The 19,724-nt window shown below is 40.7% G+C and overlaps 1 protein-coding gene across 5 annotated transcripts; it reads left to right on the top strand.

Annotated features, from left to right (window-relative positions):
* Window positions 1-699: 699 nt before the first annotated feature.
* Window positions 700-19,098, top strand: LOC135522613 (enoyl-CoA delta isomerase 2-like). Of its 5 annotated transcripts, none has more exons than XM_064949043.1 (11): window positions 706-797; window positions 1,513-1,725; window positions 1,908-2,070; window positions 3,008-3,106; window positions 3,680-3,862; window positions 11,523-11,592; window positions 16,114-16,216; window positions 16,332-16,452; window positions 16,879-16,968; window positions 17,132-17,275; window positions 18,349-19,098. In XM_064949043.1, exons 3-11 carry the CDS (start codon window positions 1,960-1,962, stop codon window positions 18,502-18,504), a joined length of 1,077 nt encoding a protein of 358 aa, XP_064805115.1. In that variant the 5' UTR covers window positions 706-797; window positions 1,513-1,725; window positions 1,908-1,959; the 3' UTR covers window positions 18,505-19,098. The 5 variants fall into 5 exon arrangements, with proteins under 5 accessions (XP_064805116.1, XP_064805115.1, XP_064805113.1 ...); XM_064949041.1 differs by lacking the exon at window positions 706-797 and adding an exon at window positions 838-945; XM_064949044.1 differs by lacking the exon at window positions 1,513-1,725 and having other exon boundaries at window positions 700-797.
* Window positions 19,099-19,724: the final 626 nt, after the last annotated feature.

Here is a 19,724-nt window from a genome sequence, read left to right on the forward strand (position 1 = left end):
AGCTAATTAGATTTCCGCAGACATCAATTCTATGGATTTAAGCCACTTTTTGACTGTTGCCTCCCGCTTTAGTTTATTGTGATGGTAATGACGTTTGTTTTTTTACGATAATTATTAGTTGGCAGTGGCTAGCTACAGTATCTACAACCTAGGTTAGAGAAACAATTTGAGGATGACAGGGGATGGCTGCATGGTGCAGTTGGTGAGAAGCAAACTGCAGTTTCATCAAAAACTCCATGACCTTTGATCACATGATTTTTGTAATGTTCTTCATTTCTTCCACATGGTTGCAAGTATGATCATTTTTATAACCAGATAATGCATCACAATTTGAAAGGCTGTGACCAACGATGGTCAACCGCTTGACAAAAGTGACCAGCCGAAATGCGCTCAATATTTTTCTCCTGTCTGAATGAAAAGGTCCTATTTTACAATCTCCCAAAAATAAATGTGATATCTGACAAGCGAATATGATCTCCTCCATCCTGTCTTGTGTTGTGAAACTGGGGCCTTTTCTCTTTTTTATATTTGTGTCCTCTCTCCTCGTCTCAGTCAAAACCCATTGGATGAGAAAGCCAGAGGTCCCGCCCCTCTGACCTTCTCCTCCAATGGCTTGTGAGAAGGAGACGAGCAAAGAGGAAACATGACACGAGGAGGTTTCAATTGAGAAGGCACCCCTATTATTGACTTTATGCTCTCTGTCCAGTAGAGGTACGAGATTGCATGAAGGTGACGTACGGCGTAATGAACATGTCATGATGTAAACAATGCATTGGCCAATGGTGAAAGCAACGAAGGTGAGGGGGAGGGTTCTGGGTTGTAAACAGCGAATTAATTTATTCGAATTGTCTTGTACAACCAGTCCTGCTACTGTACTTTGGACTGAAATTACACCACTGCCATGTCTGTAGCTTTACGCATATTTTCACCGTGGCGAGTTTTCAGGTAAGATTACCTAAAAACACCACACTCACTTGCAAGGTGGATTTACTGCTTACTTGATGTGGACATGGTGCACGGAGCTGAGGTCAAACTGAGCCGATTTTAGTTTAGCTGTTCCGTATGAAGGGAGCAATAGATTGCTAGTTTAGCATAGCTCAATTATTAATGGAAACGAATGGTCATTTTATTTTCACCATGTAGTTTTAGCTGGTTGGCACGAAACTCTATCGGTGCCTGTATTTAGCTAAGGTTGTCTCAAAGATGTCATGTTCTGCACAAATAACGTTACCGGTTAATTTCTGCACGACTCACGAGCAAGTGGTGTCTGTCTTGCTTGGAAAGATGTTTACTCAACCATGCTTGCTAATAATCGCTGAGCTGTTCTGTAGGAGATCTACCGTACATTACCCTACATTCCAGCGTATCAGCTTCCACCACAAAAGCTTGCATGATGATCTGCTTGGTAGCTAGCTAGTTAGTACTTCTAGTTAAAGCAAATATTCTGTGGTTATAGCTTGCTAGCCAAAGTAGCTAAACTTTCAATAACTATGACCTTTCCCCCACATGCAGATTTATGAGCCTTGTCTAATCATCAGACCAATGAGGGTGTGTCTAACTACCAATGAATGAAAATCAGAGGAATCGTCAAGTAACTAATTATTGATGGCCCATCGAATTCTGTCGCAACATGGTTGTATCACAAACAGTACTGCAACTCTCACAGTACATTTATGTGTCATCCTGTCCCAATCCTCCCCATATCCAATGTGATTATTTAAAAAGGTAATTTTAGGTGTTCAGAGCGATTTTAGTGCCCTCAGCCAAGTTAATTTGTGATTTTGCATTTTGTTGAAACATTTAGGCTTATGTATAATATTATTTAACCTTTTGTGGCAGTTCATAATTGTTTAGGAAACAGTACCAGTTAGCTATGTCACTCATTTGTCCTGAAATGATCTCTTCAGGGCTGTCCAAGTATAACATATTCCCACTCTGAAGCTGCACACAGCTGACTCTATGATGGGGGCGACAGTGGAGCAATTCAACTGTGCAAAGAGTCAGATGGGCACGTTGAAGAAAGACCCTGGCAATGAGGCCAAGCTGAAAATCTATGCTCTCTTCAAACAGGTAAAAGGTCTTTGTTCTTAGCTACTTGGCTGTCATGTCTCTGAACATCAAGAGCATGAGCGATCGAGGGGGTGGGCTCCTTGTTCAGTTTTGCTGTGTCACAGTTGTATTGAGTAGCATCTTGCCGTCACCAGTTGTATTGGGTGGATGACACAAAGCTTTGGGGTTATAGGAGCGGGCCAGTATCTGAACGGTTGAAGATTTTGAATCCCAGGGCTTACAGGAAAAATCTTGAGGGTTGCTGGCATCAACTCGGCTGACTCAACTGACCCTGTATGGGTCTTACCTCAGTGATTCACTATAGGGATAGCCATGCTAACATCGCCCTCATGTCGGAGGCTAGCTAATGCTAGGTATCAACAGCCAATCCAGTAGGGGCTGGAAACTATAGTAAGCTTTGATTGGTCAATAGCAACGCGATGTCGTGGAGTATGTGAATACATTTCAGCTTTTCCCAACTTTGGTCCCGCACTTCACGTTCCATCGCCCATGCTCACGCCAGCCAACGGTCCCCCCGCCCACTTAGGTTCCCTTCATTGAAAATTAATGAGGCTCCATTGTTTTATCGCCCCCTATGTGCTTGCTGATGTAGTTCTGCCATTAGGCTATCGTGTGTATGTATGTATGTGATTGGGTGTTTGCACGATGGATGCTGTGTCAGCAAAAAGACAAGTTTACATTGTACAGTAGATGAATAACATCTGTTGTAATGGTTGTAAAGCTATCCAGGGCAGTTTCTTATTGGACAAGTCAAAGTAGTCCCTCCCTGCTTCAGTCTGTTTTCTTTCATTTGAGACCTAATGACAATGACCCAGATTGTTAACCTATCAGAGTGCATGAGAGAGACAGGATGAAGAAAGTAAGCACCTTAAAGTCTATTGGAGACACTGATCCTCACATTTTAGTATCTTCTCCTCTCTCTTTGTTGTCTTATTAGGCTACTCAGGGACCCTGTAACACCCCCAAGCCAGGGATGCTTGACTTTGTCGGCAAGGCCAAATGGGATGCCTGGAAGTCTCTGGGCTCTGTATCTCAGGTAATCTGCAGTCTCATTATTGAATATACATAACAGCACTGTCATACACATTTTATTGAAGATGCAGTCCGGGATATTAAGCACTTATTAATTCATAACTTATTGTACGAATTGGAATTTGTAACATACTGTATACAGATTGCAAAACATGTTTTTTTTTATTCAGGACGTAACATATCATATGAAATGGATGATGTAGTTCACAACTTTACAATTTTCGGGGACCCGTTTTGGCTCGTGAGCACTACTTTCAAAACTACTAGCTGAAATTATACAAAAGCTCGGGAGCAATATGCCCATTTGTCTATCAAGGCTATTCCTCCCAAGTTTGTTAAAAACAACAGACAAAAATACACGACTTGTGAGAAAGGTCAAACACAGCTGAAAATGATTATAGTTAATAAAATTAAAAACAAATTAGAAGCAGCCATTCTTATTGAATGTCACAAATTTCAGTGCCCATAAAAAAGCAACTCTAATGTCCTCAATGTGGTAAAGTGCCGTTTTCTTCACACAATGACATTTACAGGCATACATTGATACATTGTATAACTCTCTATTCCTCCCTCTCAGGAAGATGCCAGACAGCAGTATGTGGACCTGATTGATTCTCTCCTCGCTCCTGAGGGACCTGTGGTAGCCGCACAGCCCACTGAGAGCGCTGCCACCTTTGACACACTGCTGGTCTCCACAGAGGACAACGTCACCACTATCCGGTTCAATAGGCCACAGAAGAAGAACGCCATCAATGTGGAGGTACATCGATTAAGTTATTAGGCATTCGTGTCATTGTCTATTCCCTCCTCCCAACATTCTTGCTTCTGGCAAACATCTAGCGGTGACTTTTGAACTTCTGGCAAATCATTTTGTGAAGCTTGTGGCAAACAATCTGTTTGCTAATAACTCATTGTGTATGCAAATCAGGTTTTTGGTTACACATATAACTTTAAATGAACTTGCTTCCCAGTGAGAACAAAACTTACTAAACATGTTTTCAATGTCTTAACTTCTCTAGGGTAGGGGGCAGCATTTGGAATTTTGGATGAAAAGCGTGCCCAAATTAAACTGCCTTCTACTCAGGCCCAGAAGATAGGATATTCATATAATTAGTAGATTTGGATAGAAACCACTCTAAAGTTTCCAACTGTTCAAATAATGTCTGTGTATAACAAAACTGATTTGGCAGGCGAAAACCCGAGAAAAATCCATTCAGGAAGTAGGATTTATTTGTTGTTGTTGTTAGTTTTCTATTCAATGCCATTACAGTATCCATTGACTTAGGACTCAAATTGCAGTTCCTATGCCTTCCACTAGATGTCTTTAGAAATTGTTTCAGGCTTGTATTCTGAAAAATGAGGGAGTAAGAGCAGTCTGAATGAGTGGTCCCTGCCGTGTCACAGAGCTTTTTCATGCGCACGACCGAGAGAGTGCCTTTCTTGTTTACCTTTTATATTGACGACGTTATTGTCCGGTTGAAATATTATCGATTATTTAGGCTAAAAACAACCAGAGGATTGAATATTAACATCATTTGACATGTTTCTATGAACTTTACGGATACAATTTGGATTTTTCGTCTGCCTGTTGTGACTGCATTTGAGCCTGTGGATTACTGAAGAAAACATGCGAACAGAACATAGGTTTTTGGATATAAAGAGACATTATCGAACAAAAGGAACATTTATTGAATAAATGAATGTCTTCTCAGTGCAACCACATGAAGATCATCAAAGGTAAGTGATTTATTTTATATCTATTTCTGACTTCTACTTGGCTGGTTACTGTTTGTAATGATTTGTCTGCTGGGATATGTTCTTAAATAATTGTAAGGTATGCACAGCCAAGCAATATCCATAGACAAACATTGGCAGTAGAATGGCCTTACTGAAGTGCTCAGTGACTTTCAACGTGGTACCGTCATGGGATGCCACCTTTCAGTTCGTCATATGTCCAGCTCGAGTAGAGCTGCCCGGGTCAACTGTAAGCTCTGTTATTGTGAAGTGGAAATGTCGAGGAGCAACAACAGCACAGTTGCAAAGTGGTAGGCCACACAAGCTCACAGAACGGGACCTCTAAATGCTGAAGCGCGTAGTGCGTAAAAATAAATAAGTGCCTGTCCTTGGTTGTAAAACTCACTGTACCACTGAAGGGAAATCTTCACTCTACAGCTTAGAATGACATTCTAGACGATTCTGTGCTTCCGACTTTGGAGGCAACAGTTTGGAGAAGGCCAGTTCCTGTTTCAGCATGCAAACAACATACAGAAATGGTTTGATGAGATCAGTGTGGAAGAACTTGACTGGCCTGCGCAGAACCCTGACCTCAACCCTATCGAACACCTTTTGGCATGAGTTGAAATGCAGACTGCGAGCCTGGCCTAATCACCCAACATCAGTGCCCAACCTCACAAATGCTCTTGTGGCCGAATGGAAGCATGTCCCCGCAACAACGTTTCAACATCTAGTAGAAAACCTTCCCAGTAGAGTGAAGGCTGTTATAGCAGCAAAGGTGGGACCAACTCCATATTAATGCCCATGAGTTTGGAATGAGATGTTCGATGAGCAGGTATCCACTAGGGCGGTGGTAGTCATGAAATTTTGTCAGCCGGTGATTGTCAAGCAAATAACTGCCGGTCTCACGGTAATTGATCGTTAATTAACAAACACATTTAGCACCTCCTGGCCGCTGACTCAGACCTTTGGAACATCCACAATTTTTAAAACGTTTAATAAATCCATGTAATATAGCCTAAATCATCACAATAAATCCATTATTTATTTTAAACAGATCTAAATAAACTTGATATGAAGAAAATGTAGTCTACTTCAGAAGAAAAGAATAGCATGTCCTTATGTTTGGTCCTGATCTGGCTGTGGGCTACACTAGTTCATTTAGCAGACAAGATTTGCTTGAATTCCATGTTATTATTTTATAGTATAAGGAATCAAATTGAACATGGCTGAATAAAATAGAAAATATGTTCTCCAAAAGATTTGATGGAGTACGTAGAAGCAGGTACTCCTACAGTTGAAGTCGGAAGTTTACATACACTTAGGTTGGAGTCATTAAAACTTGTTTTTCAACCACTCCACACATTTCTTGTTAACAAGCTATAGTTTTGGCAAGTCGGTTAGGACATCTACTGTGTACATGACACAAGTAATATTTCTAACAATTAATTATAGACAGATTATTTCACTTACAATTCACTGTATCACAATTCCAGGATCAGAATACACTAAGTTGACTGTGCATTTAAACAGCTTGGAATATTTCAGAAAATGGTGTCATGGCTTTAGAAGCTTCTGATAGACTCAAATTATTTCAATTAGGGCATTGGAGGTGTACCTGTGGATGTATTTCAATGCCTACCCTCAAACTCAGTGCCTCTTTGCTTGACATGGGAAAATCAAAATAAATCAGCCAAGACTTAAGAAAAGGATTGTAGACCTCCACAAGTCTGGTTCATCCTTGGGAGCAATTTCCAAATGCCTGAAGGTACCACGTTCATCTGCACAAACAACAGTACGCAAGTATAAACACTTTGGGACCACACAGCCGTCATACCACTCAGGAAGGAGACGCGTTCTGTCTCCTAGAGATGAACGTGCTTTGGTGCGAAAAGTGCAAATCAATCCCAGGTCCACAGCAAAGGACCTTCTGAAGATGCCGTAGGAAACGTGTACAAAAGTATCTATATCCACAGTAAAACGAGTCCTATACAGTGCCTTGCGAAAGTATTCGGCCCCCTTGAACTTTGCGACCTTTTGCCACATTTCAGGCTTCAAACATAAATATATAAAACTGTATTTTTTTGTGAAGAATCAACAACAAGTGGGACACAATCATGAAGTGGAACGACATTTATTGGATATTTCAAACTTTTTTAACAAATCAAAAACTGAAAAAAATGGGCGTGCAAAATTATTCAGCCCCTTTACTTTCAGTGCAGCAAACGCTCTCCAGAAGTTCAGTGAGGATCTCTGAATGATCCAATGTTGACCTAAATGACTAATGATGATAAATACAATCCACCTGTGTGTAATCAAGTCTCTGTATAAATGCACCTGCACTGTGATAGTCTCAGAGGTCCGTTAAAAGCGCAGAGAGCATCATGAAGAACAAGGAACACACCAGGCAGGTCCGAGATACTGTTGTGAAGAAGTTTAAAGCCGGATTTGGATACAAAAAGATTTCCCAAGCTTTAAACATCCCAAGGAGCACTGTGCAAGCGATAATATTGAAATGGAAGGAGTATCAGACCACTGCAAATCTAACAAGACCTGGCCGCCCCTCTAAACTTTCAGCTCATACAAGGAGAAGACTGATCAGAGATGCAGCCAAGAGGCCCATGATCACTCTGGATGAACTGCAGAGATCTACAGCTGAGGTGGGAGACTCTGTCCATAGGACAACAATCAGTTGTGTATTGCACAAATCTGGCCTTTATGGAAGAGTGGCAAGAAGAAAGCCATTTCTTAAAGATATCCATAAAAAGTGTTTTTTAAAGTTTGCCACAAGCCACCTGGGAGACACACCAAACATGTGGAAGAAGGTGCTCTGGTCAGATGAAACCAAAATTGAACTTTTTGGCAACAATGCAAAATGTTATGTTTGGCGTAAAAGCAACACAGCTCATCACCTTGAACAAACCATCCCCACTGTCAAACATGGTGGTGGCAGCATCATGGTTTGGGCCTGCTTTTCTTCAGCAGGGGCAGGGAAGATGGTTAAAATTGATGGGAAGATGGATAGAGCCAAATACAGGACCATTCTGGAAGAAAACCTGATGGAGTCTGCAAAAGACCTGAGACTGGGACGGAGATTTGTCTTCCAACAAGACAATGATCCAAAACATAAAGCAAAATCTACAATGGAATGGTTCAAAAATAAACATATCCAGGTGTAAGAATGGCCAAGTCAAAGTCCAGACCTGAATCCAATCGAGAATCTGTGGAAAGAACTGAAAACTGCTGTTCACAAATGCTCTCCATCCAACCTCACTGAGCTCGAGCTGTTTTGCAAGGAGGAATGGGAAAACATTTCAGTCTCTCGATGTGCAAAACTGATAGAGACATACCCCAAGCGACTTACAGCTGTAATCGCAGCAAAAGGTGGCGCTACAAAGTATTAACTTAAGGGGGCTGAATAATTTTGCATGCCCAATTTTTCAGTTTTTGATTTGTTAAAGTTTGAAATATCCAATAAATGTCGTTCCACTTCATGATTGTGTCCCACTTGTTGTTGATTCTTCACAAAAAAATACAGTTTTATATCTTTGTTTGAAGCCTGAAATGTGGCAAAAGGTCGCAAAGTTCAAGGGGGCCGAATACTTTCGCAAGGCACTGTATTGACATAACCTGAAAGGCCGCTCAGCAAGGAAGAAGCCACTGCTCCAAAACCACCATTTAAAAAGCCAGACTACGGTTTGCAACTGCACATGGGATCAAAGATTGTACTTTTTGGAGAAATGCCCTCTGGTCTGATGAAACAAAAATATAACTGTTTGGCCATAATGACCATTGTTATGTTTGGAGGAAAAAGGGGGAAGCTTGCAAGCCGAAGAACACTATCCCAACCGTGAATCACGGGATTGGCAGCATCATTTTGTGGGAGTGCTTTGCTGCAGGAGGGACTGGTGCACTGCACAAAATAGATGGCATTATGAGGATGGTTAAGAAGCAGTGAGGCTTGGTTGGGTTGTGTATCGGAGGACGCATGACTTTCAACCTTCGTCTCTTCCGAGCCCGTACGGGAATTGTAGCGATGATACAAGATAGTAGCTACTAAAAAAAACAATTGGATACCACGAAATTGGGGAGAAAAAGGGGTAAAAAAAAATCTGTCAGGAAGTTAAAGCTTGGTCGCAAATGTGTCTTCCAAATGGACAATAACCCCAAGCATACTTCCGAAGTTGTGGCAAAATGGCGTAAAGACAACAAAGTCAAGGTATTGGAGTGGCCATCACAAAGCCCTGACTTCAATCCCATAGAAAATATGTGGGCAGAACTGAAAAAGCGAGTGCGAGCAAGGAGGCCTACAAACCCGACTCAGTTAAACCAGCTCTGTCAGGAGGAATGGGCCAAGATTCACCCAACTTATTGTGGGAAGCTTGTGTCCCATTGCCTTTTAAACAATTTAAAAAGCCAATGCTACCAAATACTAATTGAGTGTATGTAAACTTCTGACCCACTGGGAATTAAAGCTGAAATAAATAATTCCCTCTACTATTATACTATTATTCTCACATTTCACATTCTTAAAATAAAGTGGTGATCCTAACTGACCTAAGACAGGGCATTTTTACTTGGATTAAATGCCAGGAATTGTGAACGGAGTTTAAATATATTTGGCTAAGGTTTATGTAAACTTCCGACCTCAACTGTATATGCTGTATAACAATAACTGTATAATTTAGAGTTATTTATGTAACTTTAGTTGTGATAGAAATGTTGATGTCTGTTTAGATTTTTATACATTCTAAGGCTGTATGGTGCGACTGATGAGGATTTGAAAAAAGTTGCATTGATGTCATGAGCTCTGCTTTGTGTTTTTGAGCAGGTTTGTACATACTTCATCAGTCTTTCATTCACAATTTGACAAGCACTTGTTTGGTTGGCTACTGATGATCAGCAGCATCAGACCTTGGAGAAGTCTAATTACTGTGACTAAACGGTCATGTGAAATTTGACTGCCATCATGACTCATGACCGCCAGTGTTGCGGTAATACGGTCACTGTAACAGCCCTAGTGTCCACATACTTTTGTAATGTAGTGTATATATTTTTCAGCAATAAAATGTCTCTGCCTTGTATAAATGCTATATAAACAAACAATCTAGCTAGCATAAACTGCGTAGGATTGATCACCCTGTCCGCCTTTGGGGAGGGTGTATAGTGTGAAAGGCCGAAACACCCTAGGAACCAAAGGTACACTACTGACGATGTGCTCCCCAAATTTCACCAGGCTCACTGTTCATGAACTCTTGGAAGTGCTTGCACAAAGGATAGTAACATCTCATCCTGTGTTCTTGGAATCTGGGACTTAGGCCTACTAAATCTACCTTTTTAAATGTGTGGCCAACTTTTGTATGTAGTGTCTGTCTCCAGCCAAGCCTAAACAAAATGGATGCAAACTAATCAGCTAAATTTGATCTTCAATATAGACTGGGTCTCCATAATTTAAGAGCCAGTTGTCTACTAGTTGTTTCTTTTTCCTGACTCAGGTGTATATTGTTCTAAAATGAATTATTGTTAATTTACATCTCAAAGCCATGCAAGGAACCTTGACCTGGTGCACACATTTCTCCTTCCTTAGTTTGAAGCCTTCAGGCAATCTGTCTTGATTACATCTAAAAAGAAAGAGAGAAGGAACAACACATAAGCAAGATGAGCTAGCTACTAGTTTAAATCAATGAAAGATCTAACTGTTACAAAGTTGGAATTTACATTTATGATAATACAATTATTAGCTTACCTTATCATGTTTGAAGACAATTCACTCAAAGGGTTTTGATGCATCCTCTTCCAACACCACGGCTAAGGAAAGGGTATCCATCTACGATGCTTTGTCAAATCAGCTAATATTGTTGCTACCTTAGCTGTTGTGCTAGCTAACATTTTACTGAACAGTGACACTAGCATATTGAATGGCATATTGTTATTAAAAGACAATGTATCCACCTAAAAAGGTTTAGGCAAATAATTAGTTAGCTAGCTAGCTATCACATGAATTATATGATGAAAATATGATAGCTAGCTAAGCGCTAGCCAGTCAGTGGTACTGACGGATTGAAACTGATAAACAAAATGTGTTTCACTCTGTCCCATAAAGTATGACATTGCTAACTAGGCATCAATTAGCTAACATAATTATGAAGTTTAATTAAGTTAGACACTCACTGGACAACTTTGGTAAGTAGCTAGATAACTCTGTTGGAAAATGGAAACTAAGCTTTCTTCTCCCACAGACTGGTCATCAGCTGTTACTGGTCTTGGAACTCGTGTCTTTGCCACTAGTGTTATTGCCACTAGTGGCAATAAATATTGTTGCCAAAGGTTTGCCGCAGATTCACCAGTGGCATTTTGTGGCATGCCTTGTAGAGTGGATTACGAAGGTATTCACCCCCCTTGGCATTTTTCCAATTTTGTTGCCTTACAACCTGGAATTAAAATTGTTTTTTTTTGGGGGGGGGGGGGGGGTGTTTGTATGATTTGATTTACATAACATCCCTATAACTTTGAAGATGCAAAATATGTTTTATTGTGAAACAAATAAGACAAACTGAAAACTTGAGTGGGGATGAATACTTTTTGCAAAGCACTGTAATAGTGAAATTTCTAACTGCATATGCACATCCCAAATATCCAGTAATCATGCAGTTCTTCAATTCTATTGTTTTCCTCCTTCTATCCAGATGTACAACGAGATCATCAAGGCTCTGGAGGAATCTGGCAAAGATGACTCTGTCATTACTGTAATCACAGGTAGAGCCAACCAACCTATTCATCCCATTTGAAATAGTGAATCCATTAAAGAGAGCATCGGTGATATGAATATGTGACCGACCAGCTCGATTTGGTCTTGTGTAGCAAAATTAGAATTTTTTTTTTACTTTTTTTTTTTTTTACATTGAATGAAAGTAGAGCCTCGGAGCTAGAAAATGGTATATCATACACTACACTTGAGGAACAATGGGAAAGTAATTCTGCTTTGAAAGTTGATGAACTTGTAACCTCACTTTTGAGAAAATGTCCCTTAAATGTTTTGGTACCGACTGGAGAGCTCTTTGTCTACACCCATGCAGCATCGTTCACACCCCTTTAAGCTTTAGCTCCACCCATCTCTTTAACCTCTCTGGGATATTCGGGACAGTAGTGTCCCACCCCGCCAACAGCTAGTGAAAATGCAGGGCGCCAAATTCAAAACAACAAAAATCTCATTATTAAAATTCCTCAATCATACAAGTATTTTACACCATTTTAAAGATAAATTCTCGTTAATCCAACCACAGTGTCTGATTTCAAAAAGGCTTTACAGCGAAAAAACCCCCCACAAACGATTATGTTAGGTCACCACCATGTCACAGAAAAACACAGACATTTTTCCAGCCAAAGAGTGGAGTCACAAAAAGCCGAAATATAGATAAAATGAATCACTAACCTTTGATGATCTTCATCAGATGACACTCATAGGACTTTTTTACACAATACATGTATGTTTTGTTCTGTAAAGTGCATATTTTTATCCAAAAATCTAATTTTACAATGGCGCGTTATGTTCAGTAGTTCCAAAACATGCAGTGATTTTGCACAGAGCCACATCAATTTACAGAAATATTCATAATAAACATTGATAAAAGATACAACTATTACACATGGAACTTTAGATAAACTTCTCCTTAATGCAACCGCTGTGTCAGATTTCATTTTTTTAACAAAAAAAGCAAACCATGCAATAATCTGAGTATGGCCAAAAAGATATCCGCCATGTTGTGTATTCAACATTAGTCAGAAATAGCATTATAAATATTTACTTACCTTTGATCTTCATCAGAATCCACTCCCAGGAATCCCAGTTCCACAAAATATTTGATTTGTTCGATAATGTCCATCATTTATGTCCAAATAGCTACTTTTGTTAGCACGTTTTGTAAACAAATCAAGTCACGAAGCGCGTTCACTAGGAGCAGACGAAATGTCAAAAAGGTCTGTTACAGTCCGTAGCAACATGTCAAACGATGTATAGAATCAATCTTTAGGATGTTTTTAACATAAATCTTCAATTATGTTCCAACCGGAGAATTCCTGTGTCTTCAGAAATGCAATGGAACGGGAGCTACCTCTCACATTACCGCACGTCACGAGCCTGTGGCACTCTGCCACTGACTCAAAGAGCCCTTATGAGCCCCTCCTTTACAGTAGAAGCCTCAAACACTTTTCTAAATATGGTTGATATCTAGTGGAAGCCTTAAGAAGTGCAACATGACCAATATCCCACTGTATATTCAATAGGGGCTGAGTTGAAAATCTACCAACCTCAGATTTCCCACTTCCTGGTTGGATTTGTTTCTCAGGTTTTCGCCTGCCATATCAGTTCTGTTATACTCACAGACATCATTCAAACAGTTTTAGAAACTTCAGAGTGTTTTCTATCCAAACATACTAATTATTTGCATATTCTAGCTTTTATGGCTGAGTAGCAGGAGGTTTGCTCTGGGAACCTTATTCATCCAAGCTACTCAATACTGCCCCCCAGTCACCAAGAAGTTAATGATTCACATGTGAGGCTATGTGCTAAACAACTAAAGATTTCAAGACTAAAGGCTGGCTTATACTACAGGTGTGTTCCTAAATTTAATCTGGAGTGCCAGAGTGTGCTCAGGGCGTTCGTAACTCAGAGCGTTATGATTGATCGTTCGTAAATTCAAATAGTTTCGTTCTCAGAGCATTCATAGCGCACACTGGACGCTCTGGCTGAAAAGTAGGGTTGATCCGATCGTTCTGACCTAACAGCAGTCAAGCACCTTAGCTAACTTAGCTAACCCATATACATGGATGGACACTTCTCCTTTTCTGTCACGGATGCCATGGTTGCCCTTAGTTTGAAGATGTAATCCGGAGACAGGTGATTTAAACAACAGCCTTCTGTGTTCTTTTTTCGACTCTGTCTGCATATTTGCAATTAAACACCAGAATTTTCTCTATCATACTCTAATTCCACTGATTTCAAAACTCGGTCCTCCAGAACGTGGAGAGCAACTTTTATGCAGTTCTACAACGTAATATCTTTCAAAAAAGCAGCGTCACAAAGGATTACCTACACATACTGACCAGCTCATATTATAGACAGAAGCGTGCTACATGGCGGACCAATCTGACCTCGTCTCTCGGCATGTCCAGTCCACTCATCTAACGGGAAGGTTGTGGATTTTATCGTGGCTAAACAAACTGGGCTTGTAATTTAACAATTTTATTAATATTTACAGATGGCATACAAGTTTGTTATTAAGGCACATGAAAGTTCACATGTTCCAGACGGCCAAAAAACGCATTTTGATAAAACAAAAAAAAGTTTACGTTCATGTGGCACTCCTGTGAAGTAGTGCCGTGCAACATATGCCTAGTTTCCTGAAACGAGTAACATACAGTGAATTCAGAAAGTATTCAGACCCCTTGACTTTTTCCGCATTGTTACGTTACAGCCTTATTCTAAAATTGATTTTAAAAATACTCAACAATCTACACACAATACCCGATAATGACAAGGCAAAGACAGATTTTTAGAAATGTTTGCAAATGTATTCAAAATGAAAAACAGAAATACCTTATTTACTTAAGTATTCAAGACAACCAAGGAGTGGTTTTGAGACAAGTCTCTGAATGTCCTTTAGTGGCCCAGTCAGAGCACAGACTTGAACCCGATCGAACTACTCTGGAGTGACCTGAAAATAGCTGGTCTACAACGCTCCCCATCCAGCCTCACAGAGCTTGAGGGGATTTGCAGAGAAGAATGGGAGAAACTCCCCAAATACAGGTGTGCCATGCTTGTATCGTCATACCCAAGAAGACCCAAGGCTGTAATCGCTGCCAAAGGTGGTTCAACAAAGTACTGAGGAAAGGGTCTGAATACTTACGTAAATGTGATATTTCAGTTTAAATTATTTTATAAATTACCAAAAATCTCAAAGAGCCTGTTTTTTTCTTTGTCTTCAATTTATTTAACCTTTATTTAACTATTCAAGTCAGTTAAGAACAAATTCTTATTTGCAATTGTGGCCTACCCCGCCAAAGCCTAACCCGGATGACTTTTGGCCAATTGTGCGCCGCCCTATGGGACTCCCAATCACTTCTGGTTTTGATACAGCCTGGAATGGAACCAGGGTCTGGAGTGACGCCTCCAGCACTGAGACTCAGTGCCTTAGACCGCTGCTCCACTTGGGAGCCCCTACACACAATACCCCTTTGTGGTACTGTGTGTAGATTGATGAGGAAAAATAACAATTGAATACATTTTTGAATAAGGCTGTAACCTGGAAAAATTCAAGGGGTCTGAATACTTTCTGAGATCACTGTATGCACTAGGACTAAAGAAAAGCCAGAACACAGTATATTACACACGGTTTATTATGGTGCACAAAAAAAGCATGTGGTTGCAACGTACTGTGCGTGGGTTTTTCTTTCTTTAGTCCACAGGTGTCAATCTCATTCCACGGAGGGCCACGTGTCTGGGGGTTCTCTCCTCCCTTGTACTTGATTCATGAATTAAGGTCACTGATTAGTAAGTGTCTCTCCTCACCTGGTTGACTCGGTCTTAACTGAAAGGAAAAAAAACAAAAACAGCAGAGGCTCTCCATGGAATTAGTTTGACACCCCACCCCTGCTTTATATATTTAAAGGGGCAATCTGTAATTGCTACATCCATTTTTGGACTTTTAAATTAATGATATTTTATTTTTACCTTTATTTAACCAGGCAAGTCAGTTAAGAACAAATTCTTATTTTCAATGACAGCCTAGGAACAGTGGGTTAACTGCCTGTTCAGGGGCAGAACGACAGATTTGTACCTTGTCAGCTCGGGGGTTTGAACTTACAACCTTCCAGTTACTAGTCCAACGCTCTAACCACTAGGCTACGCTGCCACCTCAATAGCCATTGAGTCTTGAAAAATACAATTTATAAATACCTCTTGAGCTTCAACTGTCTAACCCCACCAGAACCCAAAATATAAGCTGTAAACGATGTAATTGTAAACAAACACTATAGCCTTAAAACATGATTCAATGTTGGAAATTGCTGTCATGGATGGACAGCCTCTGTCTATTTATTTAAGAGTACTTATATTTCACCAGCCCCATCCCTTTGGATTTTTACCAAAACGGTGGCGGGGTGCCCCTTTTTAATTCTTTGAATTGCCCCTTTAAGTCTATACAGTGATGCAGTGACTTGCAAATAGTGCTCCAGTCTTCTTAATTGTTAAATGTGGCTATTCTTGTTCACCCCCTCAAGGTATTGGAGACTTCTACTGCAGTGGCAACGACCTGACAAACTTCACCAAAATCCCTGAGGGCGGGATGCAGCAGATGGCAAAAGATGGAGGCGAGTTGCTGAGGTAAGGACTTACCCAAAAAGAGCAAGCAAGAGGTTCACTTTGAGAGAACCATTCTTATAACGTGTGTGTGTGGTTGTGTATGTGGTTGTGTGTGTGTGTGTGTGTGGTTATGTAGGGAGTTTGTCAAAGCATTCATCGACTTCCCCAAGCCCCTGATTGCAGTGATCAACGGTCCGGCTGTGGGCGTGTCCGTCACTCTACTCGGCCTGTTCGAGGTGGTCTACGCCACAGAGAGGGTAAGGTGCTTTGTCATGTCCACTCAGTGTTAGCTTAGAACACATTTATATCTTCCCTCTATATATGTATGTTAGTTGATGGTACAAGACTAGCATTGGTTTATATTAGGGGTATCAAACTCCGGTCCTGGAGAGAAACTGGGTGTCCAGGCTGTGGATCCTGTCCACCAGCACTGACATATTGACTATGATTAGTTGATTTTCTGAAACTTGTGTTGATACTGGGCTGGATGAAAAGCTCTCCAGGATCTTAATTGGAGACCACTGTTTTACATGCATACCTCAATCGAGGTCAAATAAGCAAAACAGTGTTGTGAGCACCACCCATACCACTACATTGCCATTCTCCACTTCTATTTTTCACTATACTCTGCCGTAAGCGGTTGGGGCTGTTCCTGCCTAACTTGTGCCCTCCCCTCCTGACAGGCTACATTCCACACCCCCTTCAGCCAGCTGGGACAGAGCCCCGAAGCCTGCTCCTCCTACACCTTCCCCAAAATGATGGGCAATGCAAAGGTATGGATACTCCCCCTTGTTCCTTTGCTGCAACTGATGCATTTCATAGAGGGGTTTTTCCCATGTATTTATTTTACTTTTGTCCTTTTAGTATGTATTAGACTTGCAGTTTGAATTGAATGAAATTACACTAATGGACAACATTGTCATGTTCTGTGACTAGGCCAGTGAGATGCTGCTGTTCAACAAGAAACTGACAGCCACTCAGGCGTGTGCCCAGGGCCTGGTTACCGAGGTCTTTCCCGACAGCAGCTTCCAAACCGAGGTGGCCACCAGACTGAAGGCCTATGCCAAGCTTCCCAGGAATGTGAGTCAAATCCCCAGCAAACATTGAACATCAGGCAACGTTTGACATGTTTGTGTGTTTTGTATAAAAGTTGTGTATTCAGAAACATTCCTGAACGAATCAATATTGATGAAAGCTGGTTGTATTTTACATAACTTCCTTTCGGAACGTTCCAGGAATTTTGTATTATGTTATTGGCCGTGGCTGTGCTTCCGTGGACGGACTCCTTTTCCTATATTAAGTGACCGGAGCCACATTCTGCACATTGAATTTCATTCACTATTTCATTTGACATTTTCAACAAGGTCTGATTTGATTACAGCACAGTTTACAGTGATTTGAATGAATATTCCAAAATGTTAAGTGTCAGTAATATAGGATATGGCAGTATATCTAGGCCACAATATTACATAATCACTCAAATAAGCAGGGAAAATTGTACAGGAAAGCAGAATTATGCTACAATATGTGCACAATTGGTAGGCAGTTAGAGACAACGAGGAAGCAAAATTATAGTTGTAACATGGTTAAAACACAGATTGTTCTGCTTCAGAACAGTAGGAAGATAAGCCAATAATTGTTTGTCATGTTGTGAAGGCTTTAAATAGATTTCAGCTCATATTCAGCCGTTGATTCCGCTGTGACACTGGTCGTTTGGGCAGTACCATTCACATACTATTGGGCAAGGCATAACCAAAACACAATTTAAATGCGTCCACAGTTTCTAAAGTCACAGGCTTGATGCCTTTATTGCATGCAAGGGATATGGGACCAACCTACTTATGGTTCCCTAAAAAGGTGGACTAGAGGCATAATGTGCTTTTTTATTTCTAATATAATACAACTGCTATGCATGAAAGTACCATAAAGGACTGTAGACATCAATTGATATTACATCCAAATTGCTGGAGTACAGGGCACTGCATTTGTAAACCTGTTTATTATTTTATGTCAGTATAATGAAACCATAGACACATTTCCACATTTTGTGGACAGTACTGTTTTTTTTAATCCACTTTTGTTTTGTATCCACATTTTTATTCTGTCTATTTGACCTTTACTTTCTTCCTATTGCTGTTTCCTGGCTGTCCTAGTCCCTAACACTTTCCAAGCAGCTGATCCGTGGGACAGAGAAGGAACGTCTCCACACTGTCAACGACCAGGAGGTGGAGCGCCTGGTGGAGCGCTGGCTCTCAGACGAGTGCATGCAGGCCATCATGAGCTTCTTCCAGGCTAAGGCTAAGCTGTGAGGAGGTGATCCTCCCCCTGCAGAGTCCCGCAGACAGAGTCCCACGGAGCCGAGCGCCTAGCCTGAGTCGTGTTCATTAGGTACCAAGCAGAAGAAAAATCTGACTTACAGGGAGTGACTACTACTACCTGTTCTTAGAAAAAACACACATTTATATTTTTGATTGATTTTTTTTAATGTATTCCATTGCGTGCCCTAATGAGCATTACCCACATTACACCAGCCTTAATCAGATGCCTTATTTTCTACTGTTTTATCGGATTGGCTGTGTAAATTAATGATAATAATACACAAAAACCTATTATGTACATTTGACCGTTGATCTGGTTGGTTTTGCATTATCTTATCTGGGCATTCCCTGTTTTGAAACACCTTTGAGGGAATATAACTTACATGGACTTAAGCTACCAAGGGGTGTGTATTGTAAATTGAAGGTGGGTGGTGCCTTAGTCCAGATTGCCTTCGGACTGAACCAAGGCTTTGGAATACCTTCCAAGAGGAAGTGTCTTGTGGTTTTATATGCACAAAAAAATCATTGTTTCACACGTCCAACTATATCTGTCTGAAAATAAATCTATTTCTGCAATCAAACAAATATGTATTTTTGTGACAAAGGGACAATGATTTGAGGAAGAGGATAGGGATAGGAATTGGTTGTAGGATAAGTCTGCCCTTTCCCTTAATATTCCACAGAGGGCGTACTGCACCAACAAACAAAAAAACGTATTCAACAGCTCTTCAGCCTTCATGCCAGAAATGTGAGTTTGTCCCTTTTCATTTGAAAGATGAACTATGGAAGTGTATTTGCTAATTGTATACATAGGTTTGAATGTTATACCTAAATTGTATAATATGAATCAATTTCTCATGAAACCTGTATGCTTTTTCTCATGGGTATGGGGAGGTGTGCCTCGTCTGTCCAATAAGCTAAATACGGGACAGACGATATTTCTGTCCATTTGGAGTGACCCCTTTTGGCCCAATAGCACCCCAGAGGCACATTCCAACACTTCATCTATTGAGACCCTCCCCACTAGATGGCATAGGTCCTCTATCCATTGCATTTGGTTTGACACTGTCAACGCAGTGTACCTCAAGGCATGAGAGATAAGTAAATTTCTTTTGCATGATGTTCCATACTAACACAACTGAGATGGAAAATACAACACATTGTCCACACCTGTCTGTCCCTTACCCTTACGGGGGCCCTGCTTTGCACGT

The sequence above is a fragment of the Oncorhynchus masou genome, chromosome 30 (genome assembly GCF_036934945.1).
Source record: "Oncorhynchus masou masou isolate Uvic2021 chromosome 30, UVic_Omas_1.1, whole genome shotgun sequence".
Lineage (NCBI taxonomy): Eukaryota > Metazoa > Chordata > Actinopteri > Salmoniformes > Salmonidae > Oncorhynchus > Oncorhynchus masou.